The sequence below is a fragment of the Miscanthus floridulus genome, chromosome 9 (genome assembly GCF_019320115.1).
Source record: "Miscanthus floridulus cultivar M001 chromosome 9, ASM1932011v1, whole genome shotgun sequence".
NCBI lineage: Eukaryota > Viridiplantae > Streptophyta > Magnoliopsida > Poales > Poaceae > Miscanthus > Miscanthus floridulus.
The window spans coordinates 28,180,107-28,206,032 of record NC_089588.1 but is presented as its reverse complement, the minus strand read 5'-3'; the positions used below and the strand labels follow the sequence as shown (position 1 = coordinate 28,206,032).

Genomic DNA, 25,926 nt, shown 5'->3' with positions numbered 1-25,926 from the left:
CGGCGCCCATCTCCGGCTCCCGACGGGTGAGCGACCGCGCCCGCCTTGAATTGAATCCTTCCTTATTCGTGCTCCCCTTGCTTCCGACGGAATCTCGATTCGTATCCTCACAAGTACTAACTTTTGCCCTGTTATCCCACCTGAGCTCTGGTGCCAAACTGACCACCAGGGTACATAAGATTGATGTTATTGCTGCCAACAAAATTCTGAGCCATTCCAATAAATAAACCCTAGATAATCTGTAATGCAAGGAAAGGTAAACAACAGACGCACCTTAGCTTCCTTAACAAAATTCCTCTTGAATGAGCAAAACAGAATCTTCCTCTGACCTGGTTTAAGGCCATCAACCATTGAAGGTATTGATCGCTGCAGGTCCGCCATGGAGAAGAGTATCAGCTCTTTGTTGATGAAATCACTATACTTAACTTTTTTCTCTTGTTGGTCAATATACGTTCCAGGCTAAAAATCAGTTTGCAGATTTAGTGTTGATCCAGCATAAACAAACCTTGTAGTATTTTATAGTCCATGAACTTGCACTTGCTCCTAAATTCGTTCTCCATTCTTCATACTCTGGCATTGTGTAAAATGATTTCGTAGTTTTACCTCTGGTTGCCTGGACAAGTGAGTCCAACGGCGGATTGGCAGTTCTGTGATCCTCAGTGTAGTGTTGTCAACAACTTCAATTATTCTGGTGATGGTATACGTGGAACCAGCTACCTTTGTATGTTCCAATTGTTGTTGTCAGCTTAAACTTCTTCACTAGTCCTTCCTTAGCTATATTCATATTTCCCTCACTTAATTGGAGCTCAATGTAAATGTCTTCATTATCACCTTGCGTTGTGAAATCCTGTAAAATAGTCTTAGATATTGACTATGTTCATTTTGGTGCGAGATAGGCATGTGGCTCATTTCTGCTACGTGGATGGCGCCGACGACAGCTTAACGCACGAGATCTGTCAAATCGACCAACATGGAAGAGCAAAGGTGGTTTCAACAAACCCTAACCATTATCTACTGTTGGGTTTTTTTTGCCAGAGAGTGCATTGTTGATGGTTTGAGTTGGATAAACTAACCGCATACTACTTCTGTGGTTTGTAGGCCAAATCACAGGGGTATACGAGTTGTAGTTAGAATTCGATCTTTTTTCAGCTTGCCAGACAATGGTCCAAAGTCATGGCAGCAGGGTAAAACTTTGCCAACTAAAGTTGTTGATGACATACATAGCTTTGGGTTGCTGCAGTTGGTTGATTTCGTAGCTGAGCATTGCATGTGGGGGTCTAAGCAATACATAACCTTATGGCGTGATTTGGAAAATGATTCATTTGAGATGAAAACTGATGAACATCTTTTAGAGTGGTTTGTACTCAATGTAGACAAGGGGGTAGCTTGCATCAATGCCCAGATAAATGATTTTGAAGGGCCACTGCAGTTTTCACCAACCAAACGTAGGTGTCATCCTAATGTGAGGAGTAGAATACACCTAATTGAGGGGAGCACAAATGAGGGAGCCACCACAAATGAGGGAGCAACAAATGATGATGATGATGATGATGATGAGGGGGTAGGCGATGATGATGAGGGGGTAGGAGATGAGGAGGAGGTTGGAGATGATGATAAGGGGGTAGGAGATGAGGAGGAGGTTGGAGCTGATGATAAGGGCATATTCTCTGACAGCAGCTATGACACTGATTTAGGAGCATCTTCCGACTCTGATGATGATTGCTCTGATCCAGAGTTTGATCCTGATGGTGAAATACTTGATGATGTAGATGAGTATGATGCTCCCATGTTTTCGTATGATCCTGATGATCCATGCATTGATGTAGATGTGGTGTTTCCAGATGTTGATCAGTGCAAGTCTGCAGTTACACATCATGCTATCTTGCATGACCATGCTTTTAAGGTTGTCAAAAAAGATCAAGAAAGATTCAGAGCCATATGCAAGAGAGCTGATGAGGGTTGTAAGTGGTCTTTTTCGCGTCTACAAGCAAGAAGTACGTTGGATGCAAGGTAATTTGGTCCTCTTTCCATAATGTAGTGTATTGACTTGAGATGTAATTTGCTAACAAAATGTTGGATTGTCATTATTATGTTGTAGGTGAAGACAAGTGGACCAAAGCACACTTGTGGTTCTTTCAACAAGTGTGGTCAGTCCATGGCCTCAAATAGATGGGTTTGTGATAGAGTTGTGGACTTACTGCGGGATGACACACAGGTTTGGTCATCAGTACAGATGCAGGCAAGGGAATTGAAGTTACCTAACATATGTCAATTATGTCACACAGGTTTGGTCATCAGTACAGATGCAGGCAAGGGAATTGAAGTTGCTGTTGAAGATGTCTATCCAGGAATTGAGCATAGAGAGTGTATGAGGCATTTGTGGAAGAACATGAAGAAAAGTTACAGTGGCACTCTTTATGGGAAGAATATGTGGGCAGCTGCCAAGAGCTTCACAACTGCCAAGTTCAACTTCTTCATGAGGAATATAGAAGAGAAGGATCCTAAGGCACTTGAATGGTTGGATGAGAACCATCCATACATATGGAGTAGAAGCAAATTCTTAGAAGATTGCAAGGTAGATTACATCAACAATAATCTTTCTGAGAGTTTCAATAGTTGGGTGTCAAAAACAAAGGAACATCATATTGTGGAAATGCATGACAAGATAAGACAAATGGTCATTGAGAAATTTGTCTTGAGATCAAAGAATGCTAGAAAGATGTCTGGAAAAATAATCCCAGATATCATCAAAGATCTGAATGCTAAATCGAAGGCCATTAAGGACCATGATGTCTTATTTTGTGGGCCTGGAAAAGCGGAAGTGACAGTCAACAGATTTAGGCATGCAGTTAACTTGGAATTAAAGACATGTACCTGTAGGGCTTGGCAAGTGACTGGAAAGCCTTGCAGCCATGCTCTAGCTTTCATTGCAAAGCTTAGTAGAGAGGTTCAAATGGATGACTTTGTCCATGAATACTTCTCTATTGAAAGGTTGAGAAAGGCATATGCAGGTACTTTCAGTCCAATGACATCCAAAGATCTTTGGCCACGTGTTGACTTAGGCTACAAAATCCATAAGCCTAAATTGAGAAGGAAACCTGGGAGACCTAAAAAGTCTAGGTTCAAGGCATATGATGAGGTCAGCAGTAGCAAGAAAAGAAGATTGTGTTCTGAGTGCCATGAACCAGGGCATTTAGCCAAGACTTGCCAAGGAGGTCTCACTGCTAGTCAAAAGAGAAGGCTCAATTCTTCACAACATGGATCACAAGAGGACAACGATGACCCAATGTAAGTCATGGTTCTATTGGTGCTCACTTCTACTCGTGGCATAATCTGATAATATTGAAATCATGTTTCCTCTCTTTTTTAGTGCAAGTGCTACTGGGAGGGGAAGGGGAAGAGGAAGAGGAAGGGGAAGGGGAAGGGGAAGAGGAAGAGAATCAGGAGAGGGCAGCAGTGAGCCAATGTAAGTCATGGTTCTATTGGTGCTCACTTCTACTCGTGGCATAATCTGATAATATTGAAATCATGTTTCCTCTCTTTTTAGTGCAAGTGCTACTGGGAGGGGAAGGGGAAGAGGAAGAGGAAGGGGAAGGGGAAGAGGAAGAGAATCAGGAGAGGGTAGCAATGAGCCAATGTAAGTCATGGTGCAGTTGCTACTATTGTGTAAGTAGAAGATTGTAGAAAGTATCTAAATTAACATGACATCAAGTGATTTGGACTCCTCTTTGATTCTATAAACTCTGCTGGTGCAATATCCTGTAGATCTGTACTCCAAATAGCGTATAGTTGAGATAGCAGTGTAGGCACTAGTGTTTAGTAGGTCCTGCTAGCATTGAAGAGCAGTCCTTTGTAAGCTTTGGCAATTTGAAATGTGCCCTTCGCTCTATAAAGTCTGGTGGTCGCTGGTATACAACTGAAGCAGCATGGATCAAGATGCGGGCAGTCAGACCCCAGATTAAGTACTTCTGGATTCCTTTCTCATAAGTGAAGTAATGAACTGTGAATGCCTGGCCCATCTTCTCTCGCTCCTCGGATGTCATGTTCTCATCCTGTGCCATTCATAGCCAATTGGCCATGGGATAAATGGATCTAAGGTTCAAATGAAAATGACACAGACCTTTTGGTATTTGCAATTGTTAGTTCTGCCTGTCAACCTATCATAGTTTGCTATTCTCTACAGTAATATAGTTACACACTATCATGATCCATGCACTTATTTGTTGATGTAATCATTACTAACCAACCTGTTCAATGCTTTTCAGAGGGAGGGGAAGAGGAGGGCGAACAGGAGGAAGGCTAGCTAGTTTGTTAGGTCTCTAGGTGGTCCTTGAATGAGATGGATGTAGCTTTTGTGCACATGTTTACATGGTGCAGACTTGTTTCTTTTGTGGATATGTTGACATGGTGCAGTTGCTTTTGTGGACATGTGACATGGTGTAGACCTGTAGCTTTTGTGGACATGTTTTTTTTTCACAACTTTTGTGGACATGTTGACATGTTGTATGGTAGACTTTGAAATGTTGTGGTTCTCCATGATTTTTCTTATGTGTTTTATATGTGCTTTATATTGTTGTCATGATGCTAGCAAAATATAGCAAAGGTGCTGCCAAAATTTTGAATATTTATCAATATTAAATCTGAGTTCAAATAATTGCAATATGGCATACAATAAAAAGTCTCATTCCAAATCAGGGTAAAATCACAATTAGGCATAACAAACAGGGGTAAAATCGCATAGGCATTTATGTCCTTTGTACAAAGTTTAACACCGTTAGGGGTGGATGACGGAGCAGGGGTAAACTGGTGCTTCGTGAATGAAACAGTAGGGGTAAATTCACAAAGTCAAAAAAATAGGGGTAAAATCACAATACAAAACAAGGGTACAAACGCAAGAGCCCCTTTTAATTAAGTAGTACATTTTTGCATGGTGAAAATTATGATTATTATTTACACTATGTTAAATATTTATATGGTAAAACAAAAGAGTTTAGGTTACCGATTTTTCTTATGTACAATAATGCAAAACCAGGTCCTGGAATTCTTTTTGTATTTTTTTTTGCTAATATTTTATTTACTAGGCAATTAAAAACTCTCTTCATATTTATAAAAAAGAAATATATAAAAAGGAAAAACTTCTACAAACTGGCGGGAAGCCAAACTGCAGCCCACCTTTACTCCCGGGTGGACCAACCACCCGAGACTAAAGGTCATATCTTTAGTCCCGGTTCTAACCATCACCCGGGACTAAAGAGCCTTTAGTCCCGGTTCTAACCATCACCCGGGACTACTAAAGATGGGCTGTGTTTTCGTGGCCCGCCAAAATCCCCTTTACTCCCAAGCCGTGGCTACACCCGAGACTAAAGGTCAGACCTTTAGTCCTGGTTATAATCATCACCCGAGACTAAAGAACCTTTAGTCCCGATTCAAACAATCACCCAGGACTACAGGTCCCCCTTTATAAACCATGCTCTTCTCCCTTAGTTCTCTTCCTCTCTATCTCTGCAGCCTTCTTCTCCAACTGGATCGAGTAGCCGAAGCCTTCTTCTCCGTCGCCTCATCTTCTCCAATCAGATCTAGCAGCGCCGCCGCCCCCACCGGCCCCACGCGCACACGCGCTTCTTCTCTGGCCAGCCAGCGCACGCCTCGCGTCGTCCTCGTCCCCGGCCCACCTCGCCCCCAAGCGGTTCAAGGTTCTTCGAGGTGTCTATCTCCTCCAATTCATCCCCTTCTTCATCCTCGTCTCTGTGCTATGTTTGAACTTTGAAGCCCTCATTCTTGTGTTAGATCCACGAGACGCAGTCTTCTCCAAGATCCACAGCAGGCCACAACATCTCTATTATGGCACGTCTTCTCCAGGTTTGGCCCAATCTCCCTCTTCCTCTGCACTCTCTTGCTGTTGTATGGCCAACTCGTTGATCAGTGCCGTTGCTCAATGAATGTATCGCTTTGATTTGGTGCTAGCTAGTAGCCTTTGCAATTGGTGCATACTTCTGTTTATATGTTAGGCTCCTTGGTGCTAGAATGTGGGCGACATACTTGCTGCTGTATGGCACTGGATACGTTACGACCGCCGCCTGCCCCGATTGTCCATTGGTGGATTCTCTTTCATCGGAGTTGACACGTCGTGTTGTGGCATGGTCCACTGCCCGCGCGCACCGCCACTGGGAGTCGGAGAAGGCAGGCGCCCGCCGGTGCGGGCTGCCTGGAGCGGTTGGCGTCGAGTCGTGCCGTGGTCGCGGGCCTCCGCTGCGTCCTTTGCTGCACGCTACATGTGACTGTGTTCTGTTGAGATTCTGTACGTCGTCATATCGGCTCCATCTTGTGTTTGTTGCATTTTTTCGTTTTGACTTCACCACTCAATAGTTGCCAGTAACTGGTGTCGGCTCGACAATAACGTGATCATTCCACGCGGATATTGTACCATGTGCTTGACACAATTCCCATCACCGTTGGATCACAAGTCCAAAGAGAGCAGCAGGGTTTTGCACATTTGATAGAGGATGACAGTCCAAGCTCTTCATCTCAGATGGTTTCTATAGCACTAAATATTCTATCATGTAAATAAAAAATCTATTAGAGCAACTCCAACAGCTTGGCTAAAATTAGTTGACAAATTCCATTATTTAGCCATTTTGTAAAATAGAAAACTTCTAAAAAAAGAAGAGATCTACAACAACTTTGGTTGATTATATATGGCCACAGTTATATATACAGAATATTCCATGTCACAGCGATGGTTACCTTGTTTGCTACATGGCAAGTCTCAGTGCCAATATAAAAGCATTATAGAGTGCTAGCCTGCTAGGTAGTAATATTATATGATTAGTAGGACGTGGAGTCTAGGCTCTGTGAGATGCAGTGTACAAATGGATGGGCAGCCATATTTACCATCGGCCTGTAATGAATAGATTATTACTGTTTTTTAGTAAAGTCTAAGTCTCTAACATGTTTTTGGCTGTAGGAGCTGGACCTCGCGTTTGACACCTTGGATGTGAGCCACCGCCGCCACCATATATAATCCGTTTATGATGGATTAATTGTTCCAACCTTTTGTAATCGGATGGATGCGTGTGCCGAGCCCTCGTGCCGGCAATCTTTTAATGCGATTTTGCGCTGAGCCATCGAGCTCAGTGGAGCACGGGCGTGGCCCGGTGTCTCGTCATTTCCTCCTTTTTATGCGGTAGCTTATGACGAAGCCGGCCCCCAAATCCGAGATGTTCGACGGCGTCCGTGACGTTGTAGTAGCAGGGCACGTAGTTCTCATACTCGGGCGGGCATACCTCCACCTCCTTGGCGTGGACTAGTTAGAAAATTGTAGAAAATCCGTACTAGTTGAACTTGCAGACCGTGTTCATCTTGGCTAGTATGTTCTCTGTCAAGCGGTAACAGACATCAAGGAGGAGCTTTGATTCTACGAGGGAGAGCGGCAACGGTCGTGGAAGACCGTGTTCCCTTCCTCGTAGAATCGGAGCTCTTCCGTGGCTAGGTACGGTGCCGTCCAGCGGAGAAATGCTTGCCGAGATGATCACATAAGCAAGGTCAACTAGTATGGAAGCTTACGTGATCTTAGAAGATGTGTGAGGTCATGAGAGCATGTGTTTTTTCTCAATTTTGTCGAGCAAGTCACTTAGAATTAATTTTTCCATCAAACGCCCGCGAGCTTGCCGATGTCGAGCAGGTCACTTAGAATTAATTTTTCCATGAAATGAAATACTTAGAAATCATGCCTTTTATTTTTTAGAATTAATTTTTCCATGAAATAAAAAACTTAGAAAATAGTTAGAAAATTGTAGAAAATCCATACTAGTTGATCATGTAGGCAGACCGTGTTCATCTCGGCTAGCATGTTCTCTACCGAGCGGTAACGAACGTCAAGGAGGAGCTTTGATTCTATGAGGGAGAGCGGCAACGGTCATGGAAGACCGTGTTCCCTTCCTCATAGAATCGGAGCTCTTCCGTGGCCAAGTACGCTGCCGTCCGGTGGAGAAATGCTCGCCGAGATGATCACGTAAGCAAGGTCAACTAGTACAGATGGTTATTTATTTAAACATGTTTTTGAGCTAGAATTTGATGGATATTTGATAGATATAGTTTTTATTTTTTATAGATATATCTAGTGGTGTAAAAGCTAGATGGTTGCCCCGAGAGACAACATGGATGAAGAAATGATGGATATTATCAACACCGGCACTCAATTGGCCGATGGTGACCAGCAGGATGTAGATGATGGGAGTCAATACCTGGCTCTTGAAGATAACCAAGAAAATATTATGCAAGAAAACACTGGCGAGGTATATATATTTATATATATATTTGAATATTATATATATATATATATTTGAATATCTATCATCTATTATGTGTACAAATAATATTTATTTATTCTTTTTATACGTAGCCCTCTGGATCGACGAGCACAACGGCGAAAAGCAAAAATATTCGAGGCCCGAAAAAGCCATTGGAAGGGCGCTACATAATATCGGAATTCAATATCGAGACAGGTGAACCACTTGGTCCACATGCAAGGAAATTCGTGCAACATTGTGGGTGCCTTGTAAGGGACAGACTTCTGATCAGTGCCCATGAATGGAAGCAAAAGATCAACGGGCCTCATGTTAGTTTTGTCTCTGATCTTGCTAAGAATTTAATTTGGGATAATATCCTTCAACATTTCACGTTGCAAACGGATGATTATGATGCTATCAACGATCATGAATTGAAGGAACTAGTTCGAAAGTGGGCTATGAAGAAGATGGCCACACAATTTCAGACTTGGAAGAAACCCCTATACACAAAATACGTCAAGAAGAACCTAACGCCCAATTTCAATACTAGTGGCCCGCTCTCGAAGTTGAGGCCCTACTGTAATGATTTTGTATAGTACAAGACATCAGAAGAGGGTGAGGAACGGGTGAGAAGGAACCAAGAGAATGCCCAAGAGAAGGTATACCACCATGGCATGGGGTCAGGTGGCTACGTGACTGCCATTCCCAAGTGGGAAAAAATAGAAGCGGGCATTCTTGCCAGGGGTATCACACCAGAATCACTCAATTGGCCCAAACGCGTGAAGAATTGATTTTTCGCTCATGGGGGAAGACTGGACCTAGAGACCGGGAAGTTGGTTCATGGCCCAAAACTCGAAAGAGCAACACAAAGATTTTCTTATGCTCTACAAGCTAAAGCTATTGGTGCGTTCAGTCCCAATAGAGAGAAGGATGAACTGACATATGCCATCGGGACTACTGAATACAGTGGCCGAAAGAGAGGTTTAGGATGGAACATTTCTTAGGAGCATGGTTTCCCTAACGATAGAGATACCTACAGAAGCCGGCAGAGAAGGAAGGATGAGGAAGCAGCGCGGATCAACAGGTTGGAGGAATATGTTCGTGAGTCACAGGAGGCGTTGCTTCAAGCACAGGAGCGCGAAAAAGACATGCAAGCTAGAATGCAGGACGAAATCATAAAGCAAGTGCAAATAGCAATGAGTGCCCAAAGGCAGGCATTAGATCCAGGAATCAACATTAATATTAGCCCCCCTGATCAGTTGAAAAGCAGCTGCGCTTCCACAGAGTTGCCAAATCAAGATGACGCAATGCTACGTTTTCCCATGGATGACATCACTGCACCGTTTACATCATGTGAGCTACATATTCTAAAAGAGAATGCCACAATCATGGTGGCTCTCGGTGTTTTTTTTCCTCCAGATCCTACCAAGACACCAAGAATCCATGGGGCAATAATACCACCTGGATATGTTAGCGTCTCAGTGGATAGAGTTAACAAAGGTTTTAGTGATCTAGCTCTTGACATTCCAGGTGGTGATGGGGAGAAGACTCTAGGAGAAGTAGAGAAGACATTCATACTATGGCGCAAGCGCTACATCATTATTCCTGGGGTCTCTAGTCCACCGCCGCTTCCTCAACTACCAGACAATAGGTGCAGACAAAAGTGAATGAAACAATTTTTTCACTAATTTTTTATTGACATGCATGATTAATAATAACAATTTCTTATACCTAATTATTCTTTTTTGTACTCACACATAGGGATGAAAATGGTATGGATATTTTCTGACCATATTCAAGTCCGAATCCGTTTAGAGGAGTTCAGATCTGTCTGTATCCGAGTCCGGATATTCAACATCCGATACCGTATCCGTATCCGAATACTCAAATCGCATATTTATGATGTCGACATCTAATCGTATCATATCCGGCATGGCTGATACTATCCGTATTTGAATCCGAATCCGACTAGAAATGTGAAAACAAATATAATGTCAGTGATATCCGTTCGTATCCGATCCGTTTTCATCCCTACTCACACAGCAGGGCCTCCGCCAACCTAAGTTCAATTATTCAATCTCCAGATCATCATAGTGCTCTAGGCAATGATTATGCAACGCTGCCACCGCCGCCACCTCCAAGGAGGTCTCCAACGGCTGCCCCGCCTCCCTTCATGACCAAGAAGTAGCCAGCTCCTAAGAGGTCCACCCCGCAAACGAAGCCATTGGCCCACCAGCTAGCAAAGAAGAAAGCCTCTTCTAATCCAGTTATTCCCCAAAAACTGGCTTACAAGAAAAGTGAAAAGGAATTAAATGCTGCAGTACAAAAAGATGTGAGCAGTTTCTTCAAAAAAAGTAAGAAAGCAACGAGAAGCGAGGGAGAACCCGAAGAAACCGTACTTCTACCTACCTCCAGATCTTCTAAGAAAGAAGGTGGACTAGAAAAAGCGAGAATCTCAAAAGACCCTGCCAGAATTGGACTATGACCGCTCTCTCACCAAGTCATTTGAGGTGAAGCAGAAAAAGACTAGAGCAGGGAAAGGTGTTGCACAACTCGGACAACAATCGCAACAATCAGTCCCCCTTCTTGTCATTCGTAATGAATATGGTTCAAACTTAGACGTACTGGACATCGATTTTGAGGACCTGGCTCGGTTTTACGAGGATACCGGCTTGGACCTTGCCCAAGTGCTCACTGAAGGACCATCTGCTCTGAAAGTGGATCCTTGGAAGAAATTTGAACATGGAAAGAGTCTATACAACCCTGAGGCCTTAGGTGAACTAGGTACGCAAATGTACCTGCTAAACAAGTGGTACATAGCGGTGTGTGAACGGGGAGAGACCCTTGTTTCTGTCAGAGTTAGAAACTAACATTACTTCCGTGGCGATGACATTATATATGTCGAGTTTTCAGAATTACACCAGCTATGCCACCTAGACTCTCTCGATAAAAGTCTCATTAGCTGCTATTGTCTGTAAGTGTGATTATTTTCTACTATTAAAATGTATATATATAAAGCTACATGTATATATATAAATTATATATCCTCACACTATATTTTTATATATGCAGATATGAGATGACAGAACTCAGAAAGAGAAAGGATAATGATGTTGGTTTCGTTGATCCAAATGTCGTATTCAAATACCCTAATCTCCTACCTCAATGGAAAGCTGAACTCGAGAAAACTCTCATGAGGTTCTTAATGAACCAACAAAACAAGGACATGCTCTTCCCCTACAACTTCAAGTGAGTGTTAAATAATTAATGTCAATCATATAGACATTTGTTCAGTTATTTGCTTAGTAGCTAAGCTATCTCCCATATATATATATATATATATATATATATATATATATATATATATATATATATATATATATATATATATGTTATTTGTCTAGTTAATGTCGATCATATTTGTGTATAAAAACATATGCAGCAATCACTGAATATTGATGGTCATCGATATGGCCAATAGTCGGTTGAGCATCTTAGACTCATTAAGAAAAGAGCAAATAGAGTACCAAGACATGATAGATATTATCCAAGGGTAATTTGGTCTCTTTAGCAACTATATATACCCCGATATCTTAACTGCAATAATTATTAAAGGCCAAATTAATTTTTTATTTTATTGGGCGCAGTGTTTGGAAAAGTTTAATTGAGGAACACCACATGAAACATTACAAAGCACCACTAGATGTAATCGCACACAAAGTAAGTACTAGCTACACACACACACACACATATATATAATTCAATTAACACCTACATATATATAATTCAATTAACACCTGCATGCTTTCAATTCACCGGATCTTTTTTCTCGTAAAAGTGGGTTCTGAGGCAAGAACAGGGGAACAACTACTGCGGATACTATGTTTGCGAGTTCATCATGGCGTACTAAAAAAGAACTCCTGAAGAGAACCTCAAAGTACGTTATATAAATATATTCATATATTCACAATTTCTTTTATTGCTCATATATATAAGTAATCACGTGACCAACACATATATATATATTAATACTTTTCCTTTAACTTTTATTGAAGACTCTATGGTTGAAGGAAAAAGTCATACGACATGACCAACTGAAAGTAATTCAAGAGACCATAGCAGGATTTCTTAATGACCAGGTCCTAAACCCCACCGGCGAGTTCTACAATGACGTGAACGAAACATGAAAGCCAAACCAGGTGGAGTGAATTTGTTATGCCAAGAATATGATAGAATATACAATGCAAGCTTTATTTATAATATATATATATATACACATATTATATGTACATAAAATAACATACAATATATATATATATATATATATATATATATATATATATATATATATACACACACGTTAGTTTCATACTTTAGTTTGTACAAAATGCTTCCGATTCCAAAACCGGGACTGAAGGGGGTTGAGAACTGGGAGTACAGGTAGTTTCTCTACTAGTTGAGCACATTTCGAGGATTGGACTAGATCACGACACTCTTCAAGCCAAGACAGACGAGGACATGTATGGACATGAAATGTAAAAAAAAAAAACTCCACCATGAAGTGGCTACCTACACAGGAAATGCAATGCTTGAATTTCAAGATAGACAATGTGTAATGGTCCCCTATAGCTTTGTGTATGTCTAGCTTTACCTATTCTTTATTAATGAGTTTTAGTAACAGACTTCTGGCCTTAACACATGCTTTAATTATATTCATACAGTGACCACTGAATTTGTATAATGATCTGGGCCAAGGATGAAAACATGTCGGTCCTTGACCCTACTGATTACCCGGTGGAGAAGTACACAAAATTCATGAAGCTTATACAAAGGTAAGATGAGATATTCATGCATACAAAAATATTTTTATATTTGTGATGATAGTTTGGAATTGAATTCGGGGTATTGTTCAAACTCAGTAGTGCGTACACGTGGCACAAGTTCATGGGTGGAAAATACAATGTAAAACGAACAAAGAAGTCCGTGGAGATAAAGACCCATTGGCTGGTAATTTTAAAATAAATGTCGTATGTGAGTAGTATATTAAAGAGGTCCTCTCCTTTGTATATGTAGCATGCAACTAACCTGGATCCATCCTCTATGGCTACTACGTGTGCGAGTATCTCAGAGATAATGAGAGATACGCCACAAACCCTAGCGATGTAAGTAATAGTGCTATATCAAGTTTTTCATTTCTATTGAAAAACCATTGATCACTTATAAATATATGATGGAGTACAATTTTTCTTTGCAGTTTTGTCGTTGCAACTCGACTGCCAATACTCTCACTGATATGGACATCAGAAACATATGCATTGACATGTGCTGGTTCATCATGTGTGAAATTATTCATTGTGAAGGGACATATTTTGATGATCCTCTAAGTTAGCACAGCCAGAATACAGAGACCTCATGATTTTCCTAGGCTCGATTTAAGTAAAAATGAATATTAGTGAATTTCAAGACTTGATGTAACATATATGTTCAAACATTTCTATGTATCCGTTTGATCTATAATTGATCATGACTATAGTACAATAACGAATATGTATTTGTGTTTGTGGATACATGAAAATATAATTACATGTGATGACATTAGTTATTAGATATAATTGGTTGTGATGACTATTTCGAGATCTAAGAGCTAACATGTTGAATATAAAGAGCAACTCTAAATGAGTTATAAAGAGATCTAAGAGTAACTCCAACAGTCTCTTTATATCTTTCCTAATTAATAGGGAATAGAGATTTTAGTGGAAAAAACCTCTAACTCCTTCTTTAATTAGATATGCAAATATTGCTTTCCCCTATTCTGGATTTCTTGCTAGCCAAAGTTCGAGAGTGTTGCTTATCTCTAAAGTACGCACAAGTTATAGAAAAATTGTTGGAGAATAGAATGATATAAAGAGTGGCTTTTACTCAAATACCTCTCAAGATGATGATTTAGAGAGTAAGTCTAAGAAAGACTCTTGGAGACACGTAGCACCTAGACTTACCAACCACAGACCACACATGCTGCAAAGCACCGTATTCATACACGTGAATGAATGACAAAACACGTAAAAAGTTGGTAGTTACAAACGTGAAGGATCCATCATAGTCACATGCATGGACCAGATCGCGGCGACGATCACCGGGCAACGCTTTCTGACGCAGCCCGATCGATCGAATCATGTGTTGGGTGCAGGTGGCTATTGCGACATGCATATCTATCCAAACAAATGGAAACATTGTTTGTAACATACAAGCAAGTACGTACTACCAAGGCACTCCAATCGTGTTAGCGTACGTACAGCAAAAATAAAGGTTTAGCGTAAGATCTTGTTTAACGTATTATACAAAAAAAATGGTTTAATGTACTATCTCAAAACTACTTTATTGGAATGATTGACTGCACGCTTCCGTAGACTGAGAGTAATGGAATAACTGAACTGAGGTGGCACACACTTTTGTCTCCGTGCACGTAACAGGGTGTACAGTGCTACAATGTAGCGTGCTGCATGGACGTCCAAACAAAAGCCAACATAGCTGCATGAATGCAGCAGGGTCACACCAGCCCGGCAGCGGCAGGTTTCCTGCCGAGGCATAGCAAACGAGGAAGCTAGCAGGTTTCCGGTAACTTGCGCACATTCAATTGCTTTTGCATAGTTATTGGAGATAGGCAAGGGAAGCTAGCAGCCAGCCATTTTTATTTTTGCCGTTTTTCCAGTAATATAAAATGCTACCTGAATTTCATGCCTCTGCATATTATTAATTCAATTCCCATGCATTTCTCTGTTTTCCCTTTTGAAGGCTGCATGAAAATTTGAAAAAGAGCTATAAGCAGAGACTAGAGTTTCGAGCTAACATGCAACCAAATAAGAGCTAGAGTTTGAGTTAACAATCGAATAGAGATTACATATAGAGTGTCTAAATATGTATTGTGTTGCGAAATGGTAGGCTAAAAAAAGAATTATCTTCTCGTGTTATAGTGACATTTGCTCACACATGTATATATTCCGGTTGTTGTTTTGCTAGTAGATAAGCTTGATCTCATTTCCGTACGGTATAAACTGCTTATATCTGCAAAGATAAGATAGATACATTGCAGCCAGCAACATTACACTTCTCTATCCCGGAGATCGGCACCTGACATTATGCGATAAAACATGCAGGTGCAGCACTCGCCGGACGGACCATATGCCTGCTGCATGCGAGCATACACATACGTAGCACATTCGTGTCCGCATGGACCAAAAACACGTAAAAAGTCGATCCAGCAGGTACATATTTTGGATATACTAGATAAGCTGATCGGGCACGTACATGATGCGCATGCATGCAATGCAAGGACCGGACCAGATCGTGACGAACTGGAGATCACCGGCCGGCCACACTTTGTGTGACAGCTAGCTAGCACTGAACCATGTGTTGGGTGTATATCTATCCAAACGCATGGAAACGTTCTTTGTAACGTACAAGCAGGTCGCATGCAGTTTGTTGTCCCCAACATGGTAGTACGACCATGTACTCTTTTCTTTGGTTTGCTTTGCTTTGCTTTGCTCCGTGTTTAGGTCATCAAGATCTCACGTACGCACGTTATTACAGATGTTACTAGCCGCCTCTCTTCATAAGATTGTACATAACTTGAGTTACTGGAATTGGATAGGATTGGAGAAGACAACTTTTTGGTGGCGCGGAGGTTGATATGCTGTTATTGGCTTCTCTGAAACATACAGCACGATGTAAGATTTCACGCACCTCGTACGTGACAGATGTTGCTATTATTAGCCAGTAGCCACGCACGTCTATCACCCCATGTCACTGTAAATAACTTGAGTACTACTTACTACTATCTGGGGCACGTACGCATGACATGCCTATGTACATATATATATACGGATATACTCGCGGTATATGTATACAGTAAGTACAGGTAGGAGGCCAGGAAACAGAGTAACGGACGTGAGGTGGCACGTATACGTACACGCAGTACGTACGTAGGTAGGTACAGCTTGTCGGCATGCACGCAAAGGGCTACATAGGCTGGACACGTCGTCGCATGCACGCACAACCAGATCCAAAGAAGGAGCTCTATATGTCGCGGCCGGGTACAGGATCGCCGGCAGGTTTCCTGGCGGGGCATCGTGAACGAGGACAGATGGAAACGCGCGCGGGGGGGGGGGGGGGGGGGGGGGGGGGGGGGGGGGGGGGCGGGGCTTGCCTTGTTTGGCTTGGACGAGCGTGCTTTATTCGCCTCGTTGCCCGGGACTTGACCTGACGATGGAAACAAGGAGTGTTGATACGTACTACTACTACGTATAGCAGCTACGAGCTAGCCTACGATCGATGATGACTGCATGCATGGCCATCCTGCATTCCTGCCTCCAAGTCTGCAACTTAGGCATGCTCATCCATCGCTAGCTTGCTTGCATTGCACTGGTAGCCAGCACACGTACGCGTTCCCAACAGTGCAACGGGCCTCATCGATCTCATCTGCCGATCGGAGACGCGAGTTCCTAGTATGCACTGATGGAAACCTACACAAGCTACGCTGCGCCAACGTACGGTTACTATGAGAGCTTCAGTTGGATCAGCGGTCAACAGCACTGCTGAAAGAGCGGCGATGATGACGTTCGCCTAGCTTGCAACCGCATCACATAATTCAGAACCCTACGTCGATCGTCAGCTGTCAACTACTGGATCCACAGTCACTGTGTGTGTGGTTTGTTTCTGTGTAGTAGGCAGTGACATGCATGCACGTACCTTTAGCTTTGATTTTGACCGCCAGGTGTCATGCAACTGCCGAGGACCCGGAAATTATTCATTCGTGTTTTAAAGGAGCTGTGTACTACACAGCTACAGCAAGCCAACAGATCTAGGCGCCCTTTAGAACCCAGCAATTTCAGGGGAAATTTTATAGCAATCAGTTTATTTTATAGGAAAAACATACAGTAAGAAACAAGAAAAATACCTTCAAACCAAAAAGAGCCTTAGATGGAGGCAAAGAACACTGGACACTGCAGTTTAGGACGTATGCAGTTTCTTCTTTCTTTCTTCAGTTCTACAAGCAATTTTATTTTGCTCAAGCTTAGCTCATAGAAAAAACGTTTGAGAAAACAATTTCTTCTTTTTTTCCTTTTTTTTCTCTTTGTTGCCCACCACAGCTAAGGCTCTTGGCTTGAGACTTAAAGAAACAAGCTCCACCCGACCTCCTCCCCACCCCGACCTCCCACCACCCCCTTCCTCATGGCTCATCCACCACATGCGCCACCGACATCCCTGATGCATTCCACCACACCACGGGATCCACCGAGGACTAGGGTGGCACCATGGGATCTACTCATCTCCCCTCGCCCCGACCGCCTCTCCGCCAACCACCAATATCGTATGTCCACCATCTGCATGAGCAGTCATGGATGACCACTGATGTGCATGGGGAGCAGGGGCATTTTCGGGTGGATCCTCAAGCATTGAGGTTGGAGCTAGTGTCAAGATTCAGTTCCACCTCCTCCATGCGGCTCTAGTCACTGCAGTTTAAGGAGCTCTGTGCTCAGAGGTCCCCCCCCCCCCCCCCCCCCCCCCCCCACACACACACACCAAGGCCGATGAGACGAAGAAATTGTTCATAGAGCTGTACCAAACACACATTTAGTTTTTTAGAAAAAAAAAGTAGGTGATATACATACTATAGGAAACAATAGGCATACGAGATGGGCTGGGGCTGGCAAGTCCCAATTCCATTCATGCGGTCGTTCGCTGGTTCTCAATCCGGTGAACGATCCGATCGAACGATCAAGAAGACTCTCCACCACACGCTTACGCCACATGTTGCTCGTGGCCTCTTTCCCTTACACGCCTACGCTACCTCTTTCTCCTTTTTTTCTTTACCTTTTTATTTAGTGCATGCTGGTCCGATTTGTTCTGTGGCATGGCTACACCTACACGAACGTTTTTTTCCTTTTCTTTTCTGTTTTTTTTCTTTCTACATTTTTTGTATTTTTTGTTACATATTTATGTTATACTACATGGTTAATTTTTCGTACATAGTTTCATTTTTTTTGCTAATTTATACATCTAATAAATTCCTGATTATAACTTATATATCCAACTTTATATCAAAGTTATTCATCAAGTTATATATCTAAGTGATACAAACAAGTTATTATAACGTAAGCTATCAATGTTGACATGTACATATAAGTTTGTTCATCTATAATAACTTATATAAATTATACAAACAAGTTATTATAATATAACCTATCATATTGACTTGTACATATAAGTTTGTCCATCTAACTTATAAATCTAACTTTTTACATGTATGTCAACCATACTTTGTCATGCAATAAGTTATCTTACAAGTTATTCATATAACTTTGTCACGTAGTAAGTTATACGTTTAAGTTACGTGGACGTGAAAACAGAAATTAAGCGTGTGCATGAACAATTTTTTTTTCTAAAAAGGAAAGTTGCGGGAGCCGTTGGATCGTTTGTTCAATTTGAATGGGTTGATCGTTCGCGATTCAGTGGTGCTGCTGGCAAGTGGCCGGGGGCCGGGAAGAAGCAGCATAGAGGCAGCTATCCGGTGGTGCTACAGGCGGTGCACATGCCGCCCCACTACGCTGCCACAGTTTCGTGTGGCCTTCCTTCCCCAACCCTGGTACGTGTAGCAATAGCAAACGTGTACACCTCTCCAGCTAGCTGCCCGTCCTCTGCCGCCGTTGCACTGCAGCCATCCCGGACGGAACAACGACGACCGGTGTCACACATGGATGGACCTGGGTCCAAAAGCGGCTCCGTTCCGTTCCGTCCTCTCCGCGGGTGGGCCCGCCGCTCCACTCCACTCGCCGCGCCCGCCCCGGGCTCCCGCCAGCCGTGACGTGGACCTCACCCCCACCCGCCTGCCCGAGCCTCCATATATACCCCGCCCCGCCTCGTCGTCCCCTTCCTCCTCATCACTCTGCTCTCTTCTCTGCTACCTAGCTGCCCCGGCCTCCTCCTCACACTCCATCCATCGTCAGCCCGGCCAGCAGCAGCGCATGCCAGCCAGTCCCCATCCTGATACGAGCTGCTACGCAAATGCCTCCTAACGCCCACCAGGACGTGCACGGAAGCAGCGGCGGCCTCGCCATGACACCCCCTCCGGCGACGGCGGCGTCAAAGATGGACTGCTTCTTGACCACCGTCTGCACGCCGCTCAACCTCGAGGTACGCACACAGGTGCCTGCGCTGCGACACGTCCAGAGACGCGCGGTGTCGTGTCGCGTCGCGTCGTGTGCCAAGGAATTCAATTGAACCGAATCCTTTACATCCATTTCGCCGTCGTTTCTCTGTAGTTCATCGACGTGTCGTACCGCGTCAAGCAGACGGAGCGGTCGGCGTCGTCATCCTCCAAGGCACCACCACAGGGCGGCCGGATATCGGAGCACTCGGGCTCCGGCGCCCCCGCGGCGCCGGCGGCGAATCAGGAGCGGACGATCCTCAAGGGGATCACGGGCGAGGCGCGCCCCGGGGAGGTGCTAGCGGTGCTAGGCCCATCAGGGAGCGGCAAGTCGACGCTGCTCTCCATCCTCGGCGGCCGCCTGACCGACCGCTACTCCGGGACCGTTGTCGCCGGCGGCCGCGCTCCGGGCCGCTTCGTGCAGCGCCGCACAGGGTTCGTGGCGCAGGACGACGTGCTGCACCCGCACCTCACCGTCCGCGAGACGCTCACCTTCTGCGCGATGCTGCGGCTACCCCGGTCCGCCCCCGCCGCCACGAAGGCCGCCGCCGCCGAGGCCGTGATCGCGGAGCTCGGGCTGGGCGCGTGCGCCGACACCATCGTGGGCAACGCCTTCGTGCGCGGGGTGTCCGGCGGGGAGCGCAAGCGCGTCAGCATCGGGCACGAGCTGCTGGTGAACCCGAGCCTGCTGGTGCTCGACGAGCCCACGTCAGGACTCGACTCCACCGCCGCGGCGAGGCTGGTGGCGACGCTGTCGGCGCTGGCGAGGAAGGGGAGCCGGACGGTGGTGCTGTCCGTGCACCAGCCGTCGTCGCGGGTGTACCGCATGTTCGACTCCGTGCTGCTCCTCGCCGAGGGCAGCTGCCTCTACTTCGGCGCCGGACGTGACGCCATGGACTACTTCGCGTCCGTCGGATTCGCGCCGGGGTTCCACGTCAACCCCGCCGACTTCATGCTCGACCTCGCGAATGGTGAGTCGTGACTCGTGCTTACGTGCGCCTAGCTTCCTTGTTGGCCGCAACAACTTTGCCTTGCATGTGTCTCTGTGTTTTTTTTTTCAGTTTTTACATGATTCCAAAAAGACAAGTGAAAGAGCTAACCACCAATTCATGATGACCCCTGATCTTGATCTACAACAGGAAAAGTAGGCACACACACATACAGTGCATATCTATCTCTCTCTCTTCTTATCGCAACTAACAAAAAGATTACTATGTGTTAATGAAACACATTTGGAGGCATACTTAAATTGTGGTAGTGCCTAGTTAACATGACTGCATGAGAGAGGATTACTACTAGATTGACCAAATCACTACGAGGAGGCAAAGTCCGGCATGCAATTGAGTGATGGCACCAATTAATGGAAAGAGATATATATGGTCTTAAAATTGAGCAAGTGGCGTTGAAGTCAGAAGTAGTAGAGTATGTGTTGGTGTGTTCTTGCTCCCCTTTTTCTGCAATTTTGATGAGGATTAGATTCATCATGAGACCGGAGACAAGCAAAACACCTTGTGAGCGAGTGTGGAGTGCACCCAACAAAGAAGAGAGAGGAGAGAGAGAAAGGGCATGAGAGAGAAGGAAAAAAGAGTGGAGAGGGTGAGTAGTGCCTGCCATGCATCCCAAGCGTTCTCTCGCTTTTTTTTTTTTTTTTTTTTTTTTGCAAAGCACTTTTTGGTTGAAAAGTCACACACCTAAGGCCTAAGAGACACCTGTCACAGAAGGTGGGAATTAGCTAGGGCACTCACTGTGGCTCAACATCATCATCATCCAACAGAAAGCTACGTCTCAGCCCGGTGCTGCGCCCGCTAACGACCTGATAGCGGTTGCGGGCTATGCTTACTCCCTCCTCACAGGTCGTTATAGCTTTTCTAGATACTTTTTTTTTTACCTTTTTCAATATATATTATGTCCAATAACATGTTAAAAGCAGAGTATATGTATCTAAAAAAGATAAAATTACTTATAATTTGGAACGAAGAAGGGAGTAATAATGCTGTTTCTCATGAAGATGATAGGATACTTGAACATCATGATCCGTAGTACGAAGTTTCCGCGTTCCATGTCAAAGAAGACTCATATCCGCATGGGCCGGGACGTCTTATAGTGGCTTCTCTGTGCGTTATCACGCGGACTACCACCAAAGTTTAAAGCTCCCGCGTTCCATATATAGAGCGAGACTTGTATTGCCAAAGGACGCGTCTTGTAGTGGCTTCTATATATGTGTGTCGATCACCACCAGGGACCATGATGTATGGGCAACTCATGAACATCGACAGGCACCACGTACCATTTATAGGTTTATTGAACAGGCGATTGATTGTTAGTTAGTACAAAAACTTTTACATACCGAGTTCAATACACAGACTGGTATATTTAACAGGCTATTTGGGCTTGCCCTTGGTTTTTTTCCATTCCCTAATGTGGATGGATCTCCGACACTCGTGGCAGCCTTTAGTTGGATCTGGTTCCTTTACTTGCCTCTTTTTTATTTTATACAATGCATGGTGGATGCATCATTAATTAATTAATTAATTAACTAACTAACTAACTAACTAACTAACTAACGAGCAAATGATATATGCTCGGTCATTAGGGAGTGATCTGAGACATATGCAGGCGAGGCGATGTGGATGGATGGATATGCATGTATGCATGGTTCCAAGCTAGTGCCCTGTCTCACTAGATTTGGAAATACATGCTGCCCCTGCTAGCTCGATCATGCCGGCTTTAGCAGACAGGAGGAATCATTTCTTGGTGCAAAATTGCCCTCTTTGGAGCTGATGAGGCCACTTTCTCTTCTCCCCCTTTGGGCTTGGGGGCACCTCACCTCTTTTTAATTCATACATTTGCTCAGTGCACCAGCACATCGAACCGAAGCTTGTGTAGTTGTGTGCATCTATCGATCACACCCATCTATCCAAAGGCCTAGCCTTTCATGTCAGCACTCACAAGAGCTAAGCTTGCACGATGCCAATTTTGCTGCCTTGTGGCTCCGCACGCGGCTTCTTGATGAACCGCCCGATCGAAAATTGAACGGTCAGCGATAGACATGCACCAGAGGTTGCTCTTTTTTTTTTCTCAAACACATCTAGGATTTCAAATCACATTTTGGTGTCAATTATTGGAGCAGTGAAAAATACCCCCTCTCTTTTTTTTCCCTGAATTGGACGGTAGAGGATGCGCTACGTGTATAATTGTATACACATATATAAAAAAAAAGAAAAGAAAAGGGTAAATAAAGCACTAAAGGGAATGTGTAGCATCATATTATCTCCGTACTCCAAGAAAGCGATCATCACAAATTCTCGAGAGCACTAGCTAGTTCCTGTTCTTGATTCATTTTATATTGTAGGAGTATTAATTAGCTATCATCTCATTGATAATGATATTACCCATTATATATCTAACTGTTTTCATTTTCTTAAAAAACATTTTAAACAGGCTTTGCTCAAGCAGACTACAATGTCACAGCAGAAGCAGGCGGCAATAACGTGAAGCAGTCACTCATCTCGTCCTACAACAAGGTGCTGGCCCCAAGGGTGAAGGCCTCCATCGTCGCCGGCGAGCCGCACGCGCAGAACGGCGCCGCCGGCGAGCCGCAGGTGCCACCGCCAGCGGAGAGCTGCAGCGGGTCCGGCACGAGCTGGTGCAACCAGTTCACGATCCTGCTCCGTCGCAGCCTCAAGGAGCGTCGGCACGAGACGTTCACGTCTCTACGCATCTTCCAGATCATGGCGCCGGCGCTGGTGGCCGGCGCCATGTGGTGGCGGTCGACGCCTCTGGCGGTGCAGGACCGGCTGGGCCTGCTCTTCTTCGTCTCCATCTTCTGGGGCGTCTTCGCCTCCTTCAACGCCGTGTTCGCCTTCCCGCAGGAGAGGCCCGTCCTCGCCTGCGAGCGCGCGTCCGGGATGTACGCGCTCTCGTCCTACTTCATGTCGCGCATGGCGGGGGACCTGCCCATGGAGCTGGCCCTCCCCACGGCGTTCACCGTCGTCGTCTACCTCATGGCGGCGCTCAACCCTTCCCCTGCCGCGTTTGCGCTCACGCTCGCGGTGATCCTGGGCTACGTGCTAGTCGCCGAGGGCCTGGGACTCGCCGTGGGCGCCATCATGATGGACGCCAAGCGCGCGTCCACGCTGGTGACGGTGGTCATGCTGGCGTACCTCCTCACCGGCGGGTTCTACGTCCACAACATGCCGGGGTTCATGGTGTGGGCCAAGTACACGTCGTTCACCTACTACTGCTACCGCCTGCTCATCGCCGTGCAGTACGGCGGGCACCTCAAGCGCCTGCTCCCGGCCGAGGCCGTCGACGGCGAGGCCGGGCCTGCGGCGTGCGTCGCCGCGCTCGTCACCATGTTCTTCGGCTACCGGCTGCTGGCGTACCTCGCGCTGCGCCGTGTCAGGAAGTGATCGATCTGATCTGACCACCGTCGTCAGCTGCTGCTGTAGGTAGCTACCTAGGGGCGTGTCCATTAACTATTCCGGCTGGCCGGCCGGTAACATGAAACATTCCGGCCGCCGAGGTCCGTGGCTTCGGCGGCCAGGCGGGCGTCGAAGGAGATGACTTGACCAAATGACGAAGTTGTTGTTGGCGTCGCAGGGGATCGACGAGTAGGTCGTCTTCTTCTCCCGCGATTTGTTTTTCTTCTTCACCCTTTTCTCTTACCTATAAGTTTGGTGGTCAACAATGTGCCATCGATCGAGAATTGAGATGCCTTGTTTTCAAGTGTATTATATATTGATGATCAATCAGCGAGTGTAAGCTGTGAGAGCTGATTTATTTGGGCTTCTTGATCTGGTGATGACGAATTCAAAGTTTTAAAATTCAAGTGAATGTACATGCATAACGATTACAATTTACAAGCAGATCGACAGCGACCGATTCCGGCGTGAAACGAAATGAGCTGAACGCCTCGTCAAGGAACCCAGGTTCAGCGTTTGGTGCGAAAGCTGAAAGCCATTGTTCTGTTCTACCATGTCCTATCAAGCTTTTGGTGCCACAAACTTTTTTTTTTTTTTGGCAACGCCTGGATTCATAGAACCAATTCGAATTCACGTTCTATGCCATGCACCGACCGAATGTGCTGCGAGGTTGTAGCCACACTCCGGATTCTTGCAAGGTACTTTTGACAGAGGAATCGAATTAGCTGCTGCTCTGCTTGGACTCGCAACAAAAACCATGTGAAACTTGATTGATGCATGCGTTCGAAACAGGCGGTGAGATGGAGGCAGTGGAGTATTGAGCTGACGACGACATGTGTGCTGAGCAGCTTCTGGACAGATTCCAGCTGAGTTGGTGAAGTCCTCGCAGCAGTTGAGCTTCCGGACATGGCAGAATCTTGTTCTTCAGCTCTGCCTCTGCAAGCATAACAGCATAAGTGCTTGCAACTGGGCTGGGTTCATTATCCTAGGGCGGGCTGGGTGATTACGACGACCCATTATTGAGACTCGCCTGTTTCCAAGGACTAGCCCACGAAGGAACTCCGTGTTGAACTGTGTAATAATCGAAATAAACACTACGCACATGTGTAATTTTAGAGGAAAAAATCCTTTTGACCCCTCAACTATCATGGTCTCTCATCTACAAAAATAATTTTTTATTTCTTAATTTTTAAAACAATTTGTTTTTAAACCTGTAAACAGTTTTACAATTTGTTTGATAGCACAGAGTTGTTAGCTAGCTAATTTTAGCTGAAATTAGGTCCAGTGTATTCAAATAGGAGGGCTAATATTTTAGCCAAGTCTTCGAACAGCTGTTAGCCAACTCACTAGCTAACCATACCTGATTTAAGATAATTTTTAGCCCAACTGGTAACTAGCCATGTCTACCAAACATGCCCTTAATAATGGTGTTTGCTAAAGTAATATGGTTTGGATGTCTTGTTGGACCAAGAAAACTCCACAAAGGAGACTGTTTTAAATTGTTATGATCTTGCAAACATATTGGTGCATTGCAACAAAAGAAAACAAATTATCAAATTTAAAACGAGAATGAATATCTATTTATGTTTTATCATTTTCATAAAAAAATAAAGGCTACGATTTTTTAATGATGTATTGGTAATATTATGACAATGCAATATTAAGTAGGTAACTTTTGCTACCTACTTAGACAAACGTTATATCTAGATATACAATGAAAGCTATTATATCTAGAAAAGTCAGAACAACTTCTAATTTTGAACGAAGGGAGTAATATCATAAATTTATTTTTCATACAATGTAGAGTTAAATATCAAGTTCTGTGATATCATTTATATGCGGATCCATAAAAATATGTAATTCTAATATATGATTAAAATCAGTAAAGAGTTCTGTAACATCCTTTAAGGATCCATCCGTTGATGATTATGGCAGTGACCTCTTGTGACAAATATTTCATTAAGCAGAAGCAGAGTTTGCCTGGTTATAACACCCCCAAGTATTCCATAGA

General features: G+C 44.4%; 2 protein-coding genes across 4 annotated transcripts; both read left to right on the top strand.

Annotated features, from left to right (window-relative positions):
- Positions 1 to 2,293: 2,293 nt before the first annotated feature.
- On the top strand, positions 2,294 to 4,536 carry LOC136481622 (uncharacterized). Of its 3 annotated transcripts, XM_066478959.1 has the most exons (3): positions 2,294 to 3,288; positions 3,548 to 3,666; positions 4,266 to 4,536. In XM_066478959.1, exons 1-2 carry the CDS (start codon positions 2,369 to 2,371, stop codon positions 3,639 to 3,641), a joined length of 1,014 nt encoding a protein of 337 aa, XP_066335056.1. In that variant the 5' UTR covers positions 2,294 to 2,368; the 3' UTR covers positions 3,642 to 3,666; positions 4,266 to 4,536. The 3 variants fall into 3 exon arrangements, 2 of the variants coding, with proteins under 2 accessions (XP_066335056.1, XP_066335057.1); XM_066478960.1 differs by lacking the exon at positions 3,548 to 3,666; XR_010764798.1 differs by lacking the exons at positions 2,294 to 3,288; positions 3,548 to 3,666 and adding an exon at positions 3,420 to 3,466.
- A 14,719-nt stretch (positions 4,537 to 19,255) lies between these two features.
- LOC136481621 (ABC transporter G family member 25-like) lies at positions 19,256 to 24,284 on the top strand. The gene is made up of 3 exons (XM_066478958.1): positions 19,256 to 19,478; positions 19,607 to 20,462; positions 22,933 to 24,284. Exons 1-3 carry the CDS (start codon positions 19,350 to 19,352, stop codon positions 23,901 to 23,903), a joined length of 1,956 nt encoding a protein of 651 aa, XP_066335055.1. The 5' UTR covers positions 19,256 to 19,349; the 3' UTR covers positions 23,904 to 24,284.
- The last annotated feature ends 1,642 nt before the right edge of the window (positions 24,285 to 25,926 follow it).

What these genes read in the sequence shown, in the direction of transcription:
- LOC136481622 (XM_066478959.1), top strand. Translation starts at nt 2,369, where the DNA reads ATGAGGCATTTGTGGAAGAACATGAAGAAAAGTTACAGTGGCACTCTT. An exon ending in GAGGACAACGATGACCCAAT is followed by an intron (nt 3,289 to 3,547) that starts GTAAGTCATGGT and finishes CTCTCTTTTTAG; the next exon opens with TGCAAGTGCTACTGGGAGGG.
- LOC136481621 (XM_066478958.1), top strand. Translation starts at nt 19,350, where the DNA reads ATGCCTCCTAACGCCCACCAGGACGTGCACGGAAGCAGCGGCGGCCTC. An exon ending in GCACGCCGCTCAACCTCGAG is followed by an intron (nt 19,479 to 19,606) that starts GTACGCACACAG and finishes GTTTCTCTGTAG; the next exon opens with TTCATCGACGTGTCGTACCG. An exon ending in CATGCTCGACCTCGCGAATG is followed by an intron (nt 20,463 to 22,932) that starts GTGAGTCGTGAC and finishes CATTTTAAACAG; the next exon opens with GCTTTGCTCAAGCAGACTAC.